Source organism: Arvicola amphibius, chromosome 1, assembly GCF_903992535.2.
Source record: "Arvicola amphibius chromosome 1, mArvAmp1.2, whole genome shotgun sequence".
Taxonomy (NCBI): domain Eukaryota; kingdom Metazoa; phylum Chordata; class Mammalia; order Rodentia; family Cricetidae; genus Arvicola; species Arvicola amphibius.
Genome location: NC_052047.1, coordinates 158,926,780 through 158,945,958, shown reverse-complemented (window position 1 = coordinate 158,945,958; position 19,179 = coordinate 158,926,780). Strand labels below are relative to the sequence as shown.

At 44.2% G+C, this 19,179-nt stretch overlaps 1 protein-coding gene across 1 annotated transcript in view; it reads right to left on the bottom strand.

Annotated features, from left to right (window-relative positions):
• The window catches only part of Prune2 (prune homolog 2 with BCH domain), a 212,516-nt gene that overhangs the window by 46,293 nt on the left and 147,044 nt on the right, over positions 1-19,179 (bottom strand). The window contains exon 10 of the mRNA XM_042054453.1: positions 1,195-1,274. Within this exon, the coding sequence (XP_041910387.1) occupies positions 1,195-1,274 (80 nt within the window). The remainder of the gene's footprint in view (positions 1-1,194; positions 1,275-19,179) is intronic.

Below are 19,179 nucleotides of genomic sequence, written 5' to 3'. Positions count from 1 at the left end.
ATGCTTCAATAGCCTTAACACTTTTATTATTTGAAATTATACTGCAACTTTTGAAGAGTGATGGAGACATTCAGTGGTTACTGTCGGCTATAGAGCCCTTTAAAATAAGTGTGTTGGTATATGGCTTCCTTATAGAGCTCTTACCCAGAACATATATGGTCCTGGATTTAAAATTTGATACCAACCCATTTTAAAAAGGTCATATGACTCAAGTTTTATTTCAAATACTACAATAGCAAACAAACAAAATTGTGTTCTTCCTTCTTACTTCATTTAGGTTTATCAAATGATGTCATCCACAGTCAGGATTTGGAATGGCTTTGGTTTTGGTGCAGTACAAGAGACAGACTTTAAAATATGTGTGTGTATATATATATATATATATGCATATATATGCATATATATGTATATGAAGCAAGAGCTATGTAGGTGATAATTCAAAGCTTATAATTTCTTTTTGCCTTGAGTTTAACCCTTATAAAGTAAGGTATTTTGTTTTTGTTTTTGTTTTGTTTTGTGGTGCTGGCTTTCAAACTGGACTCTGGTATGCTAGATAAACAGTCTACCACTTAGCTACACCTTCAGCTCCAGTTTGGCATTTTACAGTTAGGACACCAGAACATTCTCGATATCCTATTTCCCACATTAATCATTTATATAGCTATGCTCGGTTATTGAAAACAACCTAGAGTTTGGTTTGTAATATTCAGTAGCCAATTGTAGGCACCAAAAACACTGGCAGGTAAGGGCAGGCCCAGGAAGTCACTTGCTGTGGCTCCTAACTGTGACATAGACCCTGAGGTCAGCTCCAAGCCTGACCCCTTCCTCTCACACATTTTCTCCTTTGCTTTAATCACTGACATCACGAGTTGAATGCACTGGAAGCCGCCCTCTCGCTGAATAGCAGCGTCTGCACGTAGGGTGCATGAGGGAATGAGCAGCGTCTGCACGTAGGGTGCCGTGAGGGAATGAGCAGCGTCTGCACGTAGGGTGCCGTGAGGGAATGAGCAGCGTCTGCACGTAGGGTGCATGAGGGAATGAGCAGCGTCTGCACGTAGGGTGCATGAGGGAATGAGCAGCGTCTGCACGTAGGGTGCATGAGGGAATGAGCAGCGTCTGCACGTAGGGTGCATGAGGGAATGAGCAGCGTCTGCACGTAGGGTGCATGAGGGAATGAGCAGCAGTTTCTCTCACCAGGCCTCATTTCTGCAGCACTGGGACTCAGCACCCTCTCCTCGAAGGGGACATCCATTCCCACATCCTCCGACGGGGATCTGAAAAGAAGCAAAAGAGAACATAAAAACACCACACCTGGCTTTTAAAATCAGTTAACAGAATGGAGGATTGACATTTCAGCTGACTTGATGTAAGTAAGCCCAGCACATGTGCAGAGCCCATGGGTAAGTGGCCCCAAGCGCAGTTTCTGTGAATGAGAACCACAGATGCCAATTTCCATGACACCGCTAAGAGCAGTTTGACTGTGAACCCCAGTCACTTCTCCAGCTCCCACAAGAAATACAAATCCAGTAAGACTTCAAGAAGAGAAAAATGCAAAATGCTAATTCATGGTAAGGGATAGCGCACATCTATTTTTTTTTCAACATGAGAGGCAAGAGCTGTGCTCTACAGTAGATATAGCTGAGTATCTACCCTCCCCCTCTATAAATGTGGGCTGAATACCTCAGCTGCACCTGCCAAGGGCAGGATACTCCACCGATCTCACTTTTTAAGCTTATAAACTAGGGCTACGCGACCTACCTTACTCCGTGTTGAAGGACAAGCAATGAGAGTAACACACCTAACTTCTGAGCAGACAGGGGCTGGCACTCTTCCCACCCACCTCTAAATATTTAAAGATTTCCTGCGGCTATGTGTTGCTGAAGGTGAGGTTCCCCATTAACCATCTCTTGCCTCTGCTCAGAGCTGAGCCAAGTCCCACTCCTATCCCCCTCCTCAGTAAGACAAAGGCTGAGGAGCCTGGGAAAGTAGAGAAAAACTTTGCCAAATGTGCACGCTCTTCTAGGCGCTGATGGCTGTAGACTGAATTCCTCTAGTGTTAATTCTTTGGCCCTTGTCCGGCAAATGCTCACCTATCATGGTCTTACACATACCTTCTTGTTGGCTTCCATAAAATGTTAATCCTCTCTGATAAATCTTCAGATGTAGGCACAAATCTAAGTTTAAATAGGCTAACTCTGTATTCAAAGTCTCAATTTATTTTCTTCCTTTATCCCTCCCTTAATGAGCCTTTTTTCTGTACCAGCCTAGGTCTACCAAAGATTTGGAGTTTGCCCGACTTCTGTAGGAGTCAGGTTAAGTCCGCTGTTACCGACAACACTGACGTGATATGGTAAGTCCTATGCCTCTGGTGATAACTATGCTGGCTTTGATTCTTCAACGGATACGTATTGATGCTCTACTATATGCTGAGAACGTAGCAGCCCATCGTGGAGATGGGAAGATGGAGCCGAAACCATGTCCAGTGCTCCACACAGCTCTGTAGCCACTTCTCTGGAAAAAAAAAAAAAAGTGCCCATGTCTGCCCCACTATCTCCAAAGACCCTTCTAAAACACAGCAGCAGGAATTGTTAAACATCCCCAAGGGTCCAGATGCTAAAGGCTCTGTTCTCACCCTGTGGCACTCCTGAGGTAGAGAATCTTTAGGGGACAGGCCTCCTAGAAGGAAAGTATGTCACTGGGAATGTGCTCTTGAAGGGGCTGTTGGGACACTGCCTCAAGTCTCTCTGCTTCCTGGCCGCCATGGCTGTGCCCTGTAACTCACTGCTGCCGTGGATACTCTGCTTCACCCCAGGCTCCAAAGAAGCACGGCCAAGCAATCATACACTGAAACTTCTGATGCTATCAGTCAAATATAATTCCTTCCTCTTTTTAAGTTCAACTGTCTTGTCAGCAACGGGAAGCTGACTAACTAGGGAGTGTCTCTGTAGAACATCTGTGGCTTTGACCTTACGTGGTCTTGAAAACTGACCCTGCACCAGAGCTGACGGACAGCCAGCAAAGCTGGAGGTATAGTTCAGGACAGCACCTGGCTGGCATGTGAGAAACCCTGCATTCAATCTCTCGCTACACACGCACGAGCTCAGACCTTCTTCCTCTGAGACAGGGTTCCTCACTGAGCCTGGAGCGCATGATTTTCAGCAACTCTGGCAGCCAGAAAGCCTCACACTCCTCCTGTCTACTCCCAGAAAGGTGGGAAGGCTAGCCCAGCTTTCGGTCTGGATGCTCCTCCCATTTAATCACCAAGTCCTCTCTCCAGCCCTGAGGTTCTGATTTTGGAAGTCCTAGGATTCAGAGGGATAGATTCCTGATTTACCAAGATGGCACAGTTTGTCATATATAACATACATACACACACATACATGTATACACACACATTGACCTTGTTGTCTTAAGTCATCTGTGGGGCTCTCCTGAACGTTAAGTCACTATATCTGTCATGTAGGAAAATGCTGCTAAGAGCGGTTAGCCTCAACACTTAGATCAAGCTGGGTGTGGTGGCCCACAACTGTTATCTCTGCACTTGGGAGGTGGAGACAAGAGGATCAATGCCAGCTTCAGCTACAAAAGGAGTCCGGGGCCAGGGGTGTGTCCATGAAATCCAGTCTCAAGAACAAAAGAAAAAGAAAATACAAAACAAAACAAAAACAACAAAAGACTTGAAAACAAAGCCAGCTAAATTAATCACTTGCTGTGTGCTACAAAACACGTTATGCCATCATTTGTTTCTGCTTCCTCACCAATAAGAGGAGAATGTGACGGTTCTCCAGCACGACTGATGACAGAAACTACCACACCTATCATCACCGAAGCAAATTTTCTCCTCCTGGCTAAATGCTTTCTCCATGGGAAGCTTCATAACAACAGCAATGAAATCTACCTTGTTCGCTGTTGTATCTCCAGTACCCAGGCGAGTAAATACCCAATAAGTGTATGTTAGACAGGAGTACTTGAGCACACACATAATTTCTCTAGTCTCCTGTCCAAGAGCCAATCTTAAATGTCTGAAAAAGCTTCAGATTCTGAGGGACCATCACACTGAGGTCAAGGCAGACGTCACAATACTCATTTGACTGTGCACAGAGAAGTTCAGGCTTCAGCCTCAAAATAGGGTTGGGGGTTTTAAACGTGACAAAAAGTATCAACCTAAATTTTGTGAGTTTTATGAAGTCTGCGAGTCACCAGCAATTTGGTGAAGTAACTGCAGAAGTTCTGGCTGTGAGGTCAGGGTTCTGAGCTGTGGTTGCCTTAACCACTGGTGAGCTGATTGGCTGAGAAAACTGGCTGCCAGTTTTAAGAGTTTTAAATAGAGACAATAAATAGCCAACATCACAGACTATGGGACTAAACATACACAATAAACATGAACCCCTCTGTCTGAGTTTAAGGTATCTTTACAGTTAAGAAATAACATCAAAAGCAGTGGTTTAACTGAACTATGGGTTGTACATGTTTGGACAAAACATCGCTAAGATTCCTACGAATTGTGTATGGACCCAGGTAAGAGGTAATTTCACAGCTGCACAAAGCTGCAGATCCTAGCATGCCTCCCAGCTCACTGGCGTTCCAGAGTCTGAGCCCTTAGCAACTGTCCTCAGTACAGGGTGGAGACAGCTGTGCGACAGGATCCGGGAAAGGGAAAAGCTGAAGGCCATGCTCGGAGGGAAATCCGAGCCATAAGAGCTTAGAAGCCCGTCTAGGAGAACCCAGGCAAGGCTCAGGAGCATAAACATCTGTAGAAAAGAAGTGGTCTGAAGAAGACTAGGTGGCAGAAGTGTGCCCGGTGAGCTGGCCACATGTCTCCACCTAGAGGATGCCTCATGACTGTTCTGTGGGTTCTTTAGTGGACAGAATAATGTCCCTGACTCCTGATCTTTTCAGTGACCATGTGACTCACTGTAGCTAATGAAAAGACTTAGGAACAGGAGCATGTGGTATCATCCTTCCTGTGTTGGCGGTCTTGAGCGTTCCACCTGGCTAGATTTCTTGTGCCGATGATGCGCTAAAGACCAGTGAGTACATGAACAAGAAATGGTTTTCTGTTCTGTTTTGCTGTGAGACCGTGCCCTCACCTGCCCATTCTGATACACACCAAACTTTATTCCTTCAGAGGGAATATATGGTTCACACTGTGGTCAAAATGTTATTTGCTCATTTGGATATCCAATTTCCACATTCCCAACAGAGTATGTGTCTACAATACACATCTTGTCTGGGACGTGAAAGCATAGGACTACATTTTAAAAGTGAAGACATGAATTTGGGAAGGCATAAAAGGTTTTCAAGTATTCCATAAATTGAAGTATCAAAATAATACCTTTATGCTTTTTTGGTTTTTTTTAAATCACCATCTATTACTTCATATTTACTCAATTCACTCAATTTACTTAATATTTTTCTTTAAACTGGTGTCAGATTCAAGTAAAAATTATTTTGAAATGAATGTTTATAGCAGTAATATACTTACTTAAATTGTCTAGAATAAATTAATCATGTGAATTAAGTAAAATATTGCTTTTAACTTTAGTTTAGAGATCCTTTGGTCTCTCCCTCTGTGGTTTTCTGCCTTTGCTAAGTAAGAAGAGAGAACAGAAAGTCTTAGCTATATCTAGCAGAGTGTAATGACCTGTATATGAACTTTCTCAATGTTCCCCCCACATAGCCACAGTTTCTGTGGCTTCTGTTACAATACACAATTCTAGTCTAAAAATATTAAATAGAAAATTCCAGAAAAAAAACTCATAATTTTAAAAACTGTTACATCATTGTTATAATTCCTATATTAGTTATTTATTGTTGTTTACCTTTTATAAAACCTAACTGATAAATTAATATTATCATTGGTACAGATGGACAGAAAAAAATGCAGTGTACTGTCCATAGAATGTCTTGGAGATGAAGTGAGGCTACCCTACAGAAACATAAGTACTACCACATGAAATTGAATATCTAGACAATGATGAAATACATTTCCAAGCTTAAACTCTGCCAAGAGCAATTCCTAGGTGTCATCATGAAGTTATTAAAAAGTCAATGAGTGGGTAAGACTTCTAGACTAGACACACAGGCTAGTCTAGGCCTCCCAGCGCTGGAAGAAAGTCATAGACCTAACCTGCTACAGAAGGCTCAAATAAAAAATTAGAAAAGAACAAGAACACCCTCTAATAAGAACAGATGAGGAAGTCTGCATTCTCCGGCCCTGGAACACATAGTCAGATAGGTGTCTTGGGTGGAAGATGAACAGCAACCTCTAAGAACTGAAGTACTAGTCACGTGCTAAGCATGTCCTCATTCTATGACCTAAATGACAGGCAAAACCCAAACCAAGAAACAGGATCAAAGAAGCCATACGACCTGGAGTTCCAGAAGAATTAAGTGTAAAGTCACTTGGGAGCACTGACTAGGAGTCACTGTAAATCCTCTGAGGAAAAAGACAATGGGGAGATACACACACAAACACACACAAAAAGAAAAACCAAAATTAACTACACTAATGGAACATTATGTATGAGTTATTGCCAAGAGACTTAATAAATGGGGAAGAAAGTAGCAATGCAAGTACTTTGAAAGAGTATGAATAGACTGCGATGATTCAAGAATAATTTCTGTGTTGAATCATTGAGATGGAGCTGAGCACGTAATGCCACTTACACCCCGAGGAGCCATGCTGCTTATGAAGAAGTATCTAGCTGGGTGATACAGTGCACACCTTTAGTCCCAGCACTCAGGAGGCAGTCTATGTGTTAGGGACCAGCCTGGTCTACATATGGAGTTTCAGACCAGCCAAGTCATAGCCAAGACCTTGTCTCAAAAATAGAATAAATAAATAAATAAGCAAAGCATCTAAGAGCCAGGTATTAATATCAGCTGAACATACTGTCACACCATTAAGCAGAAAAGCATTAGTAAAAAAGGCTAGTATTTAGTATTAATGGAGTAAATTTTTCAGAGGATGCAATAATCTAGTGTTAATTAACACTTTAACAACAGAGCCTCATAAGATATAAAACACAAATGCAATATAAACTGAAATATATAGTAGATTTCATAGAGGAAAATCTTGAATATATATATATATCTTAGGAATATATTAATTTAAAAAGAAATAGATAAGAACACAGGAAATCTGGAGGATATAACAATAGCTTTTTCTAAAGGGCACATCTGCACTCAGCAAGAACATTACATGTTTTCAAACTCAGCACATAGGCTGCCAATCCAAATACACCCAAGGTCAGTATCGTATGGGCTGTTCTTTAACTCCAGGCCGTCTATGTAAAAATTAACTACAAAACTATGGTTTCGAGCCTGAGAAACATTTGTAAGTGGCCACACAGTGAAGCTCACTTATCACGTGTAAGAACAGTTTCAAAGAGTTCACAAGGAAAGCGACCTTGAATTCAGATGCTAGAAAGCAAGACAGCTGGCCCGCATCAGTGACGAGTGAAACTCCCACAAGAAGTAGGACCCTGCTGTGGTGTGCTTCGGTGCTCTTGACAGGAAGTCTGTGCCCGCTCTAATGACCTGAATGTCAGCAAGTGAGGGCAGCGACATATCTGAAACTCTCTGGTTTAAGAATGGATTTTGTGTAGGTTGACAGATGATAGTGCACTCCTGGGGTTTATGCTTCTAAGTAAAGAGGGGCCAATTCCAGTAGCGGGGACTCCTTGTCTCACAGAGTGAAAGGCATCATTGGGATTTCCATTATAGCTAAAGGCACCCTCTCACACTTAGCATAGAGAAAAAAAATTAAATCCTTTCTACATTTCACGGGTCCTAGCGCGTGCATGTCCCATAGAAACAGCCTTGCCTGGAGCCAGGTTCTTTTGAACAAGAAATGAGCAATGAACCAACGACACTTGGCACATGCAGCACTAGTAGATGTAATGCATCCTGACAGGCATGCACACCCGGCAGCAGGTGGCACCCCTTTCCCAGAATAACCACTGTTAAAACTTTGGCAACCAAAGTCACAGAAACAATGGAGTGGGTCAAGCTGGGTTTTGGGATTGTTCTTTAGAAAAGCACTGTTTGATTCTGCTGATATATTTTTTTGGGAAAGGGTTACATAAATAAGTTTTCTGTAGGTCACAGTTTCTAAAATTCTTCCGGTTTCCTTCTAGTCAACAAAGATATACATGCCTGATAAAACTGCTTTCTTCCAGAAGTGAGATAAAAGGAAAAAGAAAACAAACAAAAGCTTCCTTGGGGTATTTACTGTTCTTTGTTGGGCACAGAAATTAGCTCAGTGGTTGGAGGATTGCCATTTCGAGATTCTTGTCTGATAAAGTGGCTGCAAGGTTTAACTATAGTACTTGTCACCCCGTGCACCCAGAGCTCCTATTAAATTGCTCAGAGCAAGAGGCAGGCTGGACCTGCAGCAGGTTTCACACTCAGCTTCCCCCAAAAGAGAGCACACTGAAGGAAGTTGAAGTGAAGTTCATAAATCAGCTCTTCTTAACGGCCCCTATTAGCGGCCCTCTCTCCCTCTACATGCAAGCTCTGTAGCCAGGCAGGAAGTAGAGTCTTAGACTGCTGTAGGCCCCAGGGAGAAGAAGAGGGACAGGGAAAGAAGCAACAGAGGATAGCAGTGAGCACTCACCCTACACTGCCTTCTCTAGGGGACTCTAGGGGCAAAGGCCTCCCTTCCTCCACAGCACCACACCTGTGGTTCTTGCAGGACAGGTACATAAGGCAACCCCCTCACTTGGGGTCAAACTGCAAAATCATGAAGGTGCAAAAAGTCACTCTGTACCCCAAATGACCATCCAAACACTTATTGAGGGGCTCAGCGGTCAAGAGCGTTTGCTGCCTATCAGGGGACTGGAGCTCAGTTCCCAGCATTTACATCAATTGGCTCAAATCACCTGTGACTTCAGCCCCAGGAGGATCTGACGCCTCTGGCTGCCACAGATACTTACACAGACTCTCCCCTTGGATACAGAACTTGAAATAAAAACACATCATTTTCTGTTAAGAAATTCTTTCGGAATTGTTCCAGAAACACAGCGCTTAAGTAAGCTTTGTGAGCAGATTCTTCCCAGTGGCTCTTCTGTGTGCTAACATCTGAGGAGCACTGACTGGACATAGTTTGCTTCTGGATAGTCCTTCAGCTCTTGGTGGAGAGCACAGAAACATGGAGAATTCTGTTTCTTGCTGCAGGCTTTCAATAGTTTCTCTATAACTTTAGGCGCCTCAGCACTTCGGGGGTGCAAACAGGTGGACCCCTAGGGCTTGCCAGCCAGCCAAACTGGCCTATTTGGTCAGGAAACAAGGCGGGTGACTGCTGAGGAAGGACACGGAGATTGTGAGGTGGGTTGAATGAGAAGGACCACCATAGACTCATATATTGGAATGCTTGGTCCCTAGTTGGCAGAGCTTTGGGGAAAGATCAGGAGACACAGCTTTGTTGGAAGAGGTGTGTTCATGGTGTTATAATCTGCTGGTCTGGTCTGTCACCTGAGTACCCTGTCCCTTTAAGAGACAAGCTCCGCCCACTCCCACCCACCCACCACTGCCCTTCTTCTGGAGAAGCAGCTTCTGCTTCTCTCCCTTCTCCCTTTCCCTCCCTTACCCCCTTCTTCCCTTCTCTTCCTCCTCCACAACTCACTAAATAAACTCTATTCCCAAACTCTGTCTCTGCATGACCTATCTGTCTCCCCGCCGCGGTTTCCCACCCACCAAGGGGACATGCTGAGGCCTCATGGGACTGCTGCACCCCATGGAACCGGTCCCTCACCACCTGTTTATAAATGATAACACCTGGGGGTGGGCTTTGAGGTTTCAGAAGCTCATGCCACTCCCAGTGAGCACTCTTCCTGGTTTTCTTATGCTTGTGGATCGGATATAAGTTCTCAGCTGCTTCTCCAGCACCATGCCTGCTTGCTGCTGCCATGCTCCCCGCCGTGATAGCCAGAGACTCGCTCTCTTGAACTGTGAGCGCCAGTACTCTTTTTTTTTCTATACATTGTCTTGCTCATGTTTTGAGTTCTACAAATGTGCATAAACACCTATGTGACTACACACATACATTCATGCATTCACAGACATCCACATGTGCACATAAACACAGACAAAGTTTAAATCAGTATTGGGCACAATAAACATGCCTGTATGCATACCACTCAGAGGGCTGAGGCAGAGGAATAGGGAACTTGAGGTCAATCTGGTTACAAAGTTCCAGACCAGTCTCAGTTGCATACTGAGTCCCTGGTTCAGTGTCCCGCCTCTCAAAAAAACAAGGTAAAAGTAGACCATAGGCCGGCACTTTGAGCAGGGGCAGCTTTATAAAAGGATTTTACAGTTCACAAGGAAACTTATTTGTGGGCATCTCAGACTCAACATGTACAAAACCGAATCTGCCTTCTGTACAAACCAGCCATGACATACTTTATCTGTGGTAGGTTTTCAAAAGCCCACAGATTCTTAGGTCTTCCGTTTAAAAGACAGCACCTAACTCCTCTTCTCTCATTGTACAGTGAATTTAGTGCTTTGCATTCAGAAACAGAGGAAAAGATGCCGCCCCCTATGCTCTAAGGCTGGGTAGGTTCTCAGAGGCCTGTTATTTCATTTTGCCCTCACTTGGATCACTGAGCCTGGGCTGGCACTGGGGAGCTGGGTGCCATGCTATAAGGATGCATAAGTAGCAGGGCATAGGGGTCCAGGTGGCAAGGAACTTGACTTCCTATAAATACCTAGGTCCCGGCTCTTGCTTGATCCCATGCACCAAAACTGAATGGGTGAAAATTCAGGAAAGAATAACTCTGTCAAAAGCTTGGGAGCAAGTTCCTCCCACCTCAGATGTTCTGGAAATTTCTTACTATAAAGCCCTGAGTCAGAGCTACTGCCTCCTTGAACTCCTACCACACAAAAACTGGAAGATAATACATGCCTGTATTTACATAATTTATTGCACAGCACCAGCTGGCTGATACGGTTCCCTTCCTGTGATCATGGCCACACATCCCTTGGGTATCCAAGTCCAGAACTGGCACTTCTTCCTTAGATTCTGTCTTCTCAGTTCAGCTCACCATAGAGCCCTACAGATTCATCTTACTTCTCTCCATTCCCGCTGACTGTGATGGCTCATCCTGTCAATTTGACTTGGATACAGAAGCTGCTAGGAAACCAATCTCTGAGCACAGCTGTGAGGGCATTGCCAGGGAAGTTTAGCTGACACCCCAAAGGAATCCCACCCACAATGTGGATTGGGGGAAAGTGAGCAAGGTGCTCCTCTCTCTCTCTCTCTCTCTCTCTCTCTCTCTCTCTCTCTCTCTCTCTCTCTCTCTCTCTCTCTCTCTCTTTCTGTCTGTCTTTATGACTACAGACACAGTATGAGCATCATGTTCCTGCTGCCGTGCCTTCCCAGCCATGACAGACTTTATCCACCTAGAGCAGCCAAACGCTACCCTTCGTTCCTTATTTAAACTGATGTTTATCGAGTATTTGGTCCCAGTATTGAACACAGTCATTGTCCTAGTTAGCATCAGCTGTCAACTTGATGGAGCCTACAGGGATCTGAGGGAGTCCCAACTAAGGGGCTGCCTAGATCAGACTGGTCTGTGGTCACATCCATGGGGGATTGTTTTTACTGATGATTGATTGGAATGATCCAGGCCACTGTGGGAGGCACCAATCCCTAGGCGAGTGGGCCTGAGCTGTATAAGAAAGCAAGCCAGTAAGCAGTGTTCCTCCATGGTTTCTGCCTCAATTTTCCGCCCTGACTTCCCTCGATTAGGGACTGTGGCTTGAAAACAGCTTTTGGTTCTGATATTTATTGCAGCCACAGAAAGCCCTTGACCAGCAACCAATACACTGAGAAGCCACAGCTCAGGTTTATTCTTGAAGAAAAGGCTTGGTCTTTTGTCTCTGTTTCAGATTAGGCTGCTTATTTCCTCAAGATTGCTATCTGAACACGCTTATTGCTCTCAACCCTGATGCTACTTTCTGGAGTCCTTTCTCACTCCAGACATCTTAAGAACAGAGACTTGACTCCAGTGCAGTCTCAGGAGATCCTTGTGTCTCGGGCTCTCTCTCTGGCTCCTCTGTCCACTTAGCCTGTAAGCCCAGCTTGTCCACTATTGCTCAGTTGGCCAACTCAGACACTGGATGTGACCCTCAACTCAGAGATGGTCATGTCCCATAGAAGCCTGTGCTGACCTCACATGGAGCCTTTGGACATTCCTTTGGTTTCTGACTTGAAACTTGCCTGTCTTCTGCTGCACTACACGAAGCCAGCGATCCTGAACTCCAGTGTCAAGCATAGGGCCCATTCATGGTGGAGATGAAGAGCTATGGACCAAAACCAAATATTCACAGTGGGAAGAATAAGAGGGATGGAAACAAGACATACAGCGTAGATGAAGCCCTGAATTTAATGCCTAGAGTCAACAAAACCTTTTACTTTTCAGACAGCTGTGTAGCCTAGATTGGCCTGGAACTTCCAATCTTCCTACTGGGACCACTAAACCCAGTTCCCTCAAATAGCAATTATTTACTATTGTTGTTGTTATTATTACATGATTTTTCTTCAGAATGTGATTTGGGACTATTTGGTGACTCTTTCAGAAATGTTTCCCAAAGAAGTGACTAGATAAAGCTCATCCGGGTTAGGATTTACCACCTTTCCCAGCAATAAAAGATCCTCCAGGACACGACAGCAGCTGGGAACGGGAGTCTTAGAAGGAGACAGAAAACAGAAGATGCTTGTTTTCCTTCGGAAGGAGAGTCATCAATGTCCAAGACAACAGGCTCTGTTAGATGCTCAAGCAGGGGCTGAACCTCCTAGGCACGAATCCAGGCTCCTGTACCCTCTACAGCCTACTTCATCAGCACTCCATCCCTGGCATCCAAGAGCAGTCCACAGCCTCCTCCCAGCCCTTCCCGCGGCCAAAGGAAACACACTCAGAGGGGGTTCTCCTTCACCCCATATCATCATGGCTTTGTTCCTCTCCTGTAGTTCGAGGGTGTGAGTACACCGAGATGCCCGGGACGATCTGGCACCAGAAACAACAGCAACAGTAGCCACATAAACACGTTTTCGCCTGCTGACCTCACAGTTTGACATGCCAGCGTGAAGGGTGTGTGTGGCGAAAGAGCTAAGTCAGCCTGCTCCAGAGCAGGGTGTGGCAGAGGGCTTTTCCTGTAAAGAGTCAGATTCTAAGCATGTTCAGTTTGCAGGTTTACACATTAGCTCTGCCACTGAACACCAAACATCCACAGATGGCATGGAGGCAAATGGGTATGCTGTGTTCCAAGGGCCAGCGATGGAGCTCAGTGGGGGCCACAAGGCTCTGAGTTCAACTTCTGCCAAATCTCTCCCCTCCCACCAGGTACAGCACAGATGGTCAGCTACATCTCACCTGGCTGTGGCTGTGTTTGCCAACATCTGCCCCAGAGTGAAAAACATAGAAAAACATTTTATTTTCTTGAAGTTGGATGCATTTTTCCCCAACGTGTGAAGCTTTAAAATTGGTGCAAATAGCACTCCTAAATGTGTCTGTGTACTGATGAGGAGTGTAAATTGGGGTACTGTTCTGGGCTATATTTATTAAAATGTTCAGTGTGACGGCTTTTGACCTGTCACTCTAAGAATGTTCATGGATATATATCTGAACCCATATAGAAGGATGTGTAGCATTAAAAACAAACAAATGACAAAGGTACGAACAGGACGTGGTTAGACCTTTTCCTAACTGTCCAAGCCAGAGGAGGGCAGATCACAAACCCATTGTCTAAGCAGATAGCTAGCTGGAAGCGCAGGACTGGGCAGCCTGTGGGAGGAGTCCCAAGTCTTCATTCAGAGTGAACACTCCTCATTCAGCTTTGGGGGGATAGAAAGCTACACCCCATTCCTTTCAGGCAGGTAACATCCTCAAGATTCCCCCGCTCCTCCTCTCTAGTCTTCTGTACACACAGACTGGGTGATGGCTGAGTTGAGTATCCTGGGGTTACATTTTCAGAGACTTTCAGGGAAACATCAAGGCTGTTGAGAGCCTCTTGCCATCTCTCTCTTTGAGGTTAAAAATACTTGGCACCATTTTGCCCTGGGCCTTGGCCACTAGCTGCTCAGTCAGCTACTAAAGGAAATTGCCCACTGAAATATTTTACTTTAGGAAGTAAAAAATTATTTTGTTTTCAAAAAAATGTTAAAGGCTAACCAATAAGAAAGTAATGGAATATAACATGACACTCACTGGAGTAAAAATCTAAGTATATTGGTGTGTGATGGTGTCTAAGAGATGTAAAATTAAAAATTCAAGTTAACAAGGTGGCATGCTTTGAGTAGTACTATTTACATAAAATCCATCACACACACACACACATTTTTAGATATATGTGTGTATGTGTGTGTGTGTGTGTGTGTGTGTGTGTGTGTGTCTAGGACAAAATATTACCATCAATTGTGAATGTCTATATGGGGTAGGTATAGAGGAGGAAGGAATTTCTTCATTTTTCTTAGTCTAAGCTTTAAAACACAAGCATTTGGCAACATTAGAAAATATGAAAGAATTTGAAAATATAAAAATTCTTAAAGAATTTCTATAAATGATACATGATGGCAGATACCTATAATCCCAGTGCTTAGGAAGAGAAGGCGAGAGGATCAGAATTCAAAATTATATTCAGCTGTATTGTGAGTCCAGGGTCAGCCTGGGATACATGAGACCCGGTCTCAAATCAAAACAATGCAGGGCAGGCAAGATGACTCAGTCAGGAAAGGTACTTGCTGCCAAGTCTGATGATTTGAGTTCAGTCCCCAGCATTCACATGATAAAATGACAGAATATTCCTGCCAGCTGCCCCTGACCTCCAAAAGTGACTATCCCAAAAAAAATAAATGTAAAAGAACAAAGCAATATAAGTAAACAAGAAGCTCAAGGGTTTCTAGAAACCATCACTTAGACAAAACCAAATCACAGTAGAAAATAATAGGGATGCTTAGTAAGTCACAACTTCCCTTTGTCTATCTATAGCAACAGTAGCTGTTACCCAGTGCCAGATTCTCTGAGATTTTGATATTTCCATAACAAAATGTAGGAAGGACAAAGCACAGGGCTACTGAAACGCTAACATCATGGCAGAAAGCCTAGGCTGCCATCAGCTAGCGCTACACAGCCGCCACTGCCCTCTGGCCATGCGTCCACCATATTGGTTCATCTGCACGAGTATTTTCTGATGATGTGATCTCAGAAAGCAGTGGAAAATGAAAATAACTTCAACTCTGAAAGCAACACCTTCTTCTCATGGCAGCTGCTGTGCACAGCATCCCTGACCCATCTTTTAGGCTCGGTTATCTTCAGCTGACCTAATTCCATCTCATTTCGCACCCAATTTTCAGATATGTATATTATCTTTGAATAGTTTCCCACACCTAGGAGTCTATTTTTTCCACATTTGTCTCTTTTATTGCTGCTTTGTTAGAATGGTTGCCTCTACTCTTGCTTTTGTCTTCACCTTTGTCTTTTCTTTATTAGTATTTTCCTAGTTATGCTATTCTTGTCCCTGAGGAACATGAAAATCAAATCAAAGCAAATCAAACAAACTCTTCGACTCCACTGAAAACCTCCCTGACCCCAGTGTCTTTCCATTCTCCCCTCTAGTCCTAGGATTGATCTGAGGGTCTTAAAAAAAGCAAGCCAAGTCTATTATCACTGAGCCACACTCTGAGCTCTTGAGCTATTATTTTCTGTGCCTGTTTCATATGTGGAGAGGCAGGTTCTGTCTGGACAAGCATAATGTCAGCTCCTGCAAGGCAGATGGCATGATGAGCACAGCAATAGAAAAGTCATGGACCACTGCTCTGTCTCCTTGGTGATCCATTAGCACCCATCATCATTTCCTAGGCTTCCTTACTGATGGGCCAATCATTTCTTGCTTTCCTCTAGCATTAAATTATTGTATCTGTTTAGTACTACACAATCACCGTCTGATTGAAAATCACGTCATTTCTTGGATCCCTTGGAGGACTCATTGGAGAAACCTGGAGGTAGCCAGCTGTGGCAAGACTCAGGAAGATTCCAGAACCCACCCAGCTGTCAGTTCCCCAGCAGCTCCAGTTTGGAAGACAGAGAACAAATGAACAGGGAGGATTGAGACTCGAGTGTTTGTTCCCTGTGTCCTTGGGCAAAAGAGACACAGCAGAATGAGGCTGTGGTACATATTTAAACCATCATTTCCCAAAGTCTGCACCCAGATCTACAGATGAAACCCAAAATGTTCTGGGCCAAATAATAGTGGGGAAAATGGCACAGATGATCTATGGGTTCTCCTTTTCGGGGCCCTTAGAAAGAATGTACATGGCCCTATGACAGATCTTGAGATACTCTATAGAACATAAAGCTGTTTGATTTCGTTTCATTCCAATGAACCAGACTTTCCTTATCTTTTCCCGTTCATTGCTGTTTTGCTCTTGGAACTAACATGCTAGTGAAGAACAAACTTCGAGATCCCCGAGAGTTAGGCAGCACATGCAGGCCTCTCTGGGCCTTGGAGATTGCACACAACAAGAACGTGGTGTATGGGTTACTTCTGCATCACAGTGACCACACAGCCTGATGGATACAATGATTTATTCCAATCCATTCTGGTGGGGAGGCATGGAGAGTCCTGTGGTTTACGGCAGTGGGCGTGTGTGCGGAACAGAAAGCTGAGTAGGGAAGAGAAGGAAGGGACCAGGTAGTAGCTATACCCTCCCAAGGTCTGCCTCTAATGACCTACTTCCTCAGTTGGGCCACATCTCCTTTCACCTCCAGAGCTTCCCAGAAACAGCCAGCAGCTGGGAAATAAGCATTCAGACAGGAACCCGTGGGGGACACTTTAGAACCAGGCTATTAACATCATTCCCCATCTCCCAAATGACATCTCACAACATAAAACACATTCAGTTCAACATCAAGAGTCCCCCATCTCCCTGCTCCCCAAACTGCTCAAAAGTCAAAGTTCAAAGTTTCTCTTGAGACCCAAGGCAGACTTTTAACTGTGAACCTTTATAAACTCAAGAAGGAAGTTACATTTTTCCAAGATACAGTGGCACAGAGTAAAAATCCCCATTCCAGAGGTGAGGAAAGAGGCCACAGAGAGGAATGGTGGGACCACAACAAGACCAAAACCAGCAGGGCAACCATTAAGTCCTGTAGCATCTTGTCTGGTGCTCGAGGCAATTGGTGATGTAATAAGGGCTCCCCTGGGGTTGCATAGCCTCATCCACATGGTCTTGCTGCTTACAGCTAACACTCCCTCCCTCTTGGGCTATCTCCACTAAGTGCCTCTCGCTGTCCTTGACCACAGGTCTGGTCTCTCCAACAATCCAGGTCTCCATTTCAATTTATGCCTCAGTCTCATAGAATTACCCAAAGCTTTCTTATGGCCTCCTCACAGGGAACTTGACCTTGCTGTATGTCACCTGGCCTCACAGACCTTCCCATGAGCGTAGGCTTCTACAACACTAGAACAACTGTCTTCTGCATGCCTTCAGGAGCAGCACAGTGTGAATAAAAACAGGCTCTGCCACCAGCGCAGGCAGCAACCAGGCAACCTGGATCACAGCTGCAGCAGCCTCCAGTGGTTAAATGGCGATGGAATACTCGTTCTGTAGCCTTGCGTGAATGGAGCATCTCTTTTAAAAGGAAAATCTTTTAAATGGGTTTGCAGTTTTACACCTTGGAGTCGAAAATAGGCTGGGTACAGCCAATGTCTGAACTGCCCTCCAGGTACATCTCCTATTGCCTGGAGAAAACTGAAGCCTCTCATTAATGACACCAATTTCTGTGACAGCGGCGGCTTCTTTGTCCTAGCTAAGGATGCTCCTTTTCTGGTCACAACTTCAAATCCTTCTCTACCTTTTGCTCTCAATTCTCACTATAAATCTGGCTAAAAGCAGCCAGCAATTACAGCAATCTGAACACCATGCTGTCCTGACATCTCCTCTCTCACATTAATGCTCATATGTTTGAGTTCAGTTCCATTCAGTTTTCGAGGACACAGGTAAACACAAGGTTTTTGCCAGAATGTCACATTAGAGGTCCAGTGTTTCATAAAGTCTTTGCTGTCAGCATTTCTATGAACAGTCTGGTTTTCCAAGCCTGCACCCTGATGGCACAGTAAGCTACGTTTAAGATTCTACGGTTACTCTAGCTTGCCTCATCCAAGTCCCAAATGCCTCCCACAAACCACTCCAGTGTCCCCAGAGCCGTGTTGTTTGGTTTCATCACAGCAATGGTCCTGTTTCTCTGGAACCACTTTCCTTCCTTCCTTCCTTCCTTCCTTCCTTCCTTCCTTCCTTCCTTCCTTCCTTCCTTCCTTCCTTCCTTCCTTCTTGTTTTTGTTTTTGTTTTTTGAGACATGGTTTTTCTGTGTAGCCCTGCTGCCCAGGAACTCACTCTGTAGACCAAGTTAGCCTTGAACTCATAGAGCTCTGCCTGCCTCTGCCTCCCAGTGCTGGGATTGAAGGAGTGTGCCACCACTGTCCTGCTAGGAACCACTTTTCTTCTCACTTTTGTTCTGCTGCATCCGACATACCTGACAGAAGCAACCGAAGGGCTGAAATATCTACTTTTGGCGCATGATATCAAAGGGCTTTAGTTCAGAACAACAGGAAAGACAGACAAAGCTGCTCAGTACACAACAATATGAGCATGTGGTAGAGGTTGTTCATACCATGGCATGTCAGGAAGCAGACAGCATGGCAGGAACCAGGGCAGGCAAAACCTCCAAAGGTGGGGCCTGCCAAATAGTTTCCACCTTCTAAAGTTTCCACAACTCCCCAAAATAGTGCTCCAAGCTGAGAATCAAGTGTTCAAAATAAAGGGTGTAGGGTACATTTCAGATTATATATAAAATTAAATTATATATTTAAATATAAATTCTATTTTATATTTTTATAATATTTATAATTATAAACATTACACATTCCTATTTTTACATCTACAGATGGTCACTACTAACATTTCAGAAGGCAGCCTCACTATCCTTAGAAGCATTGGCTTCAGACCCCAGACACCCAACCCAACCTATACTGACACTACAGATGTTCCAAACTTTATCTACACTGTAGTTCTTCCCTCTAGATACATCTGATACAATTTACTTTATGAATTAGGAACAGTAAAAAATTAATAACTAATAATAAAATAGAATAATTATACTAATATGATAAAAGTT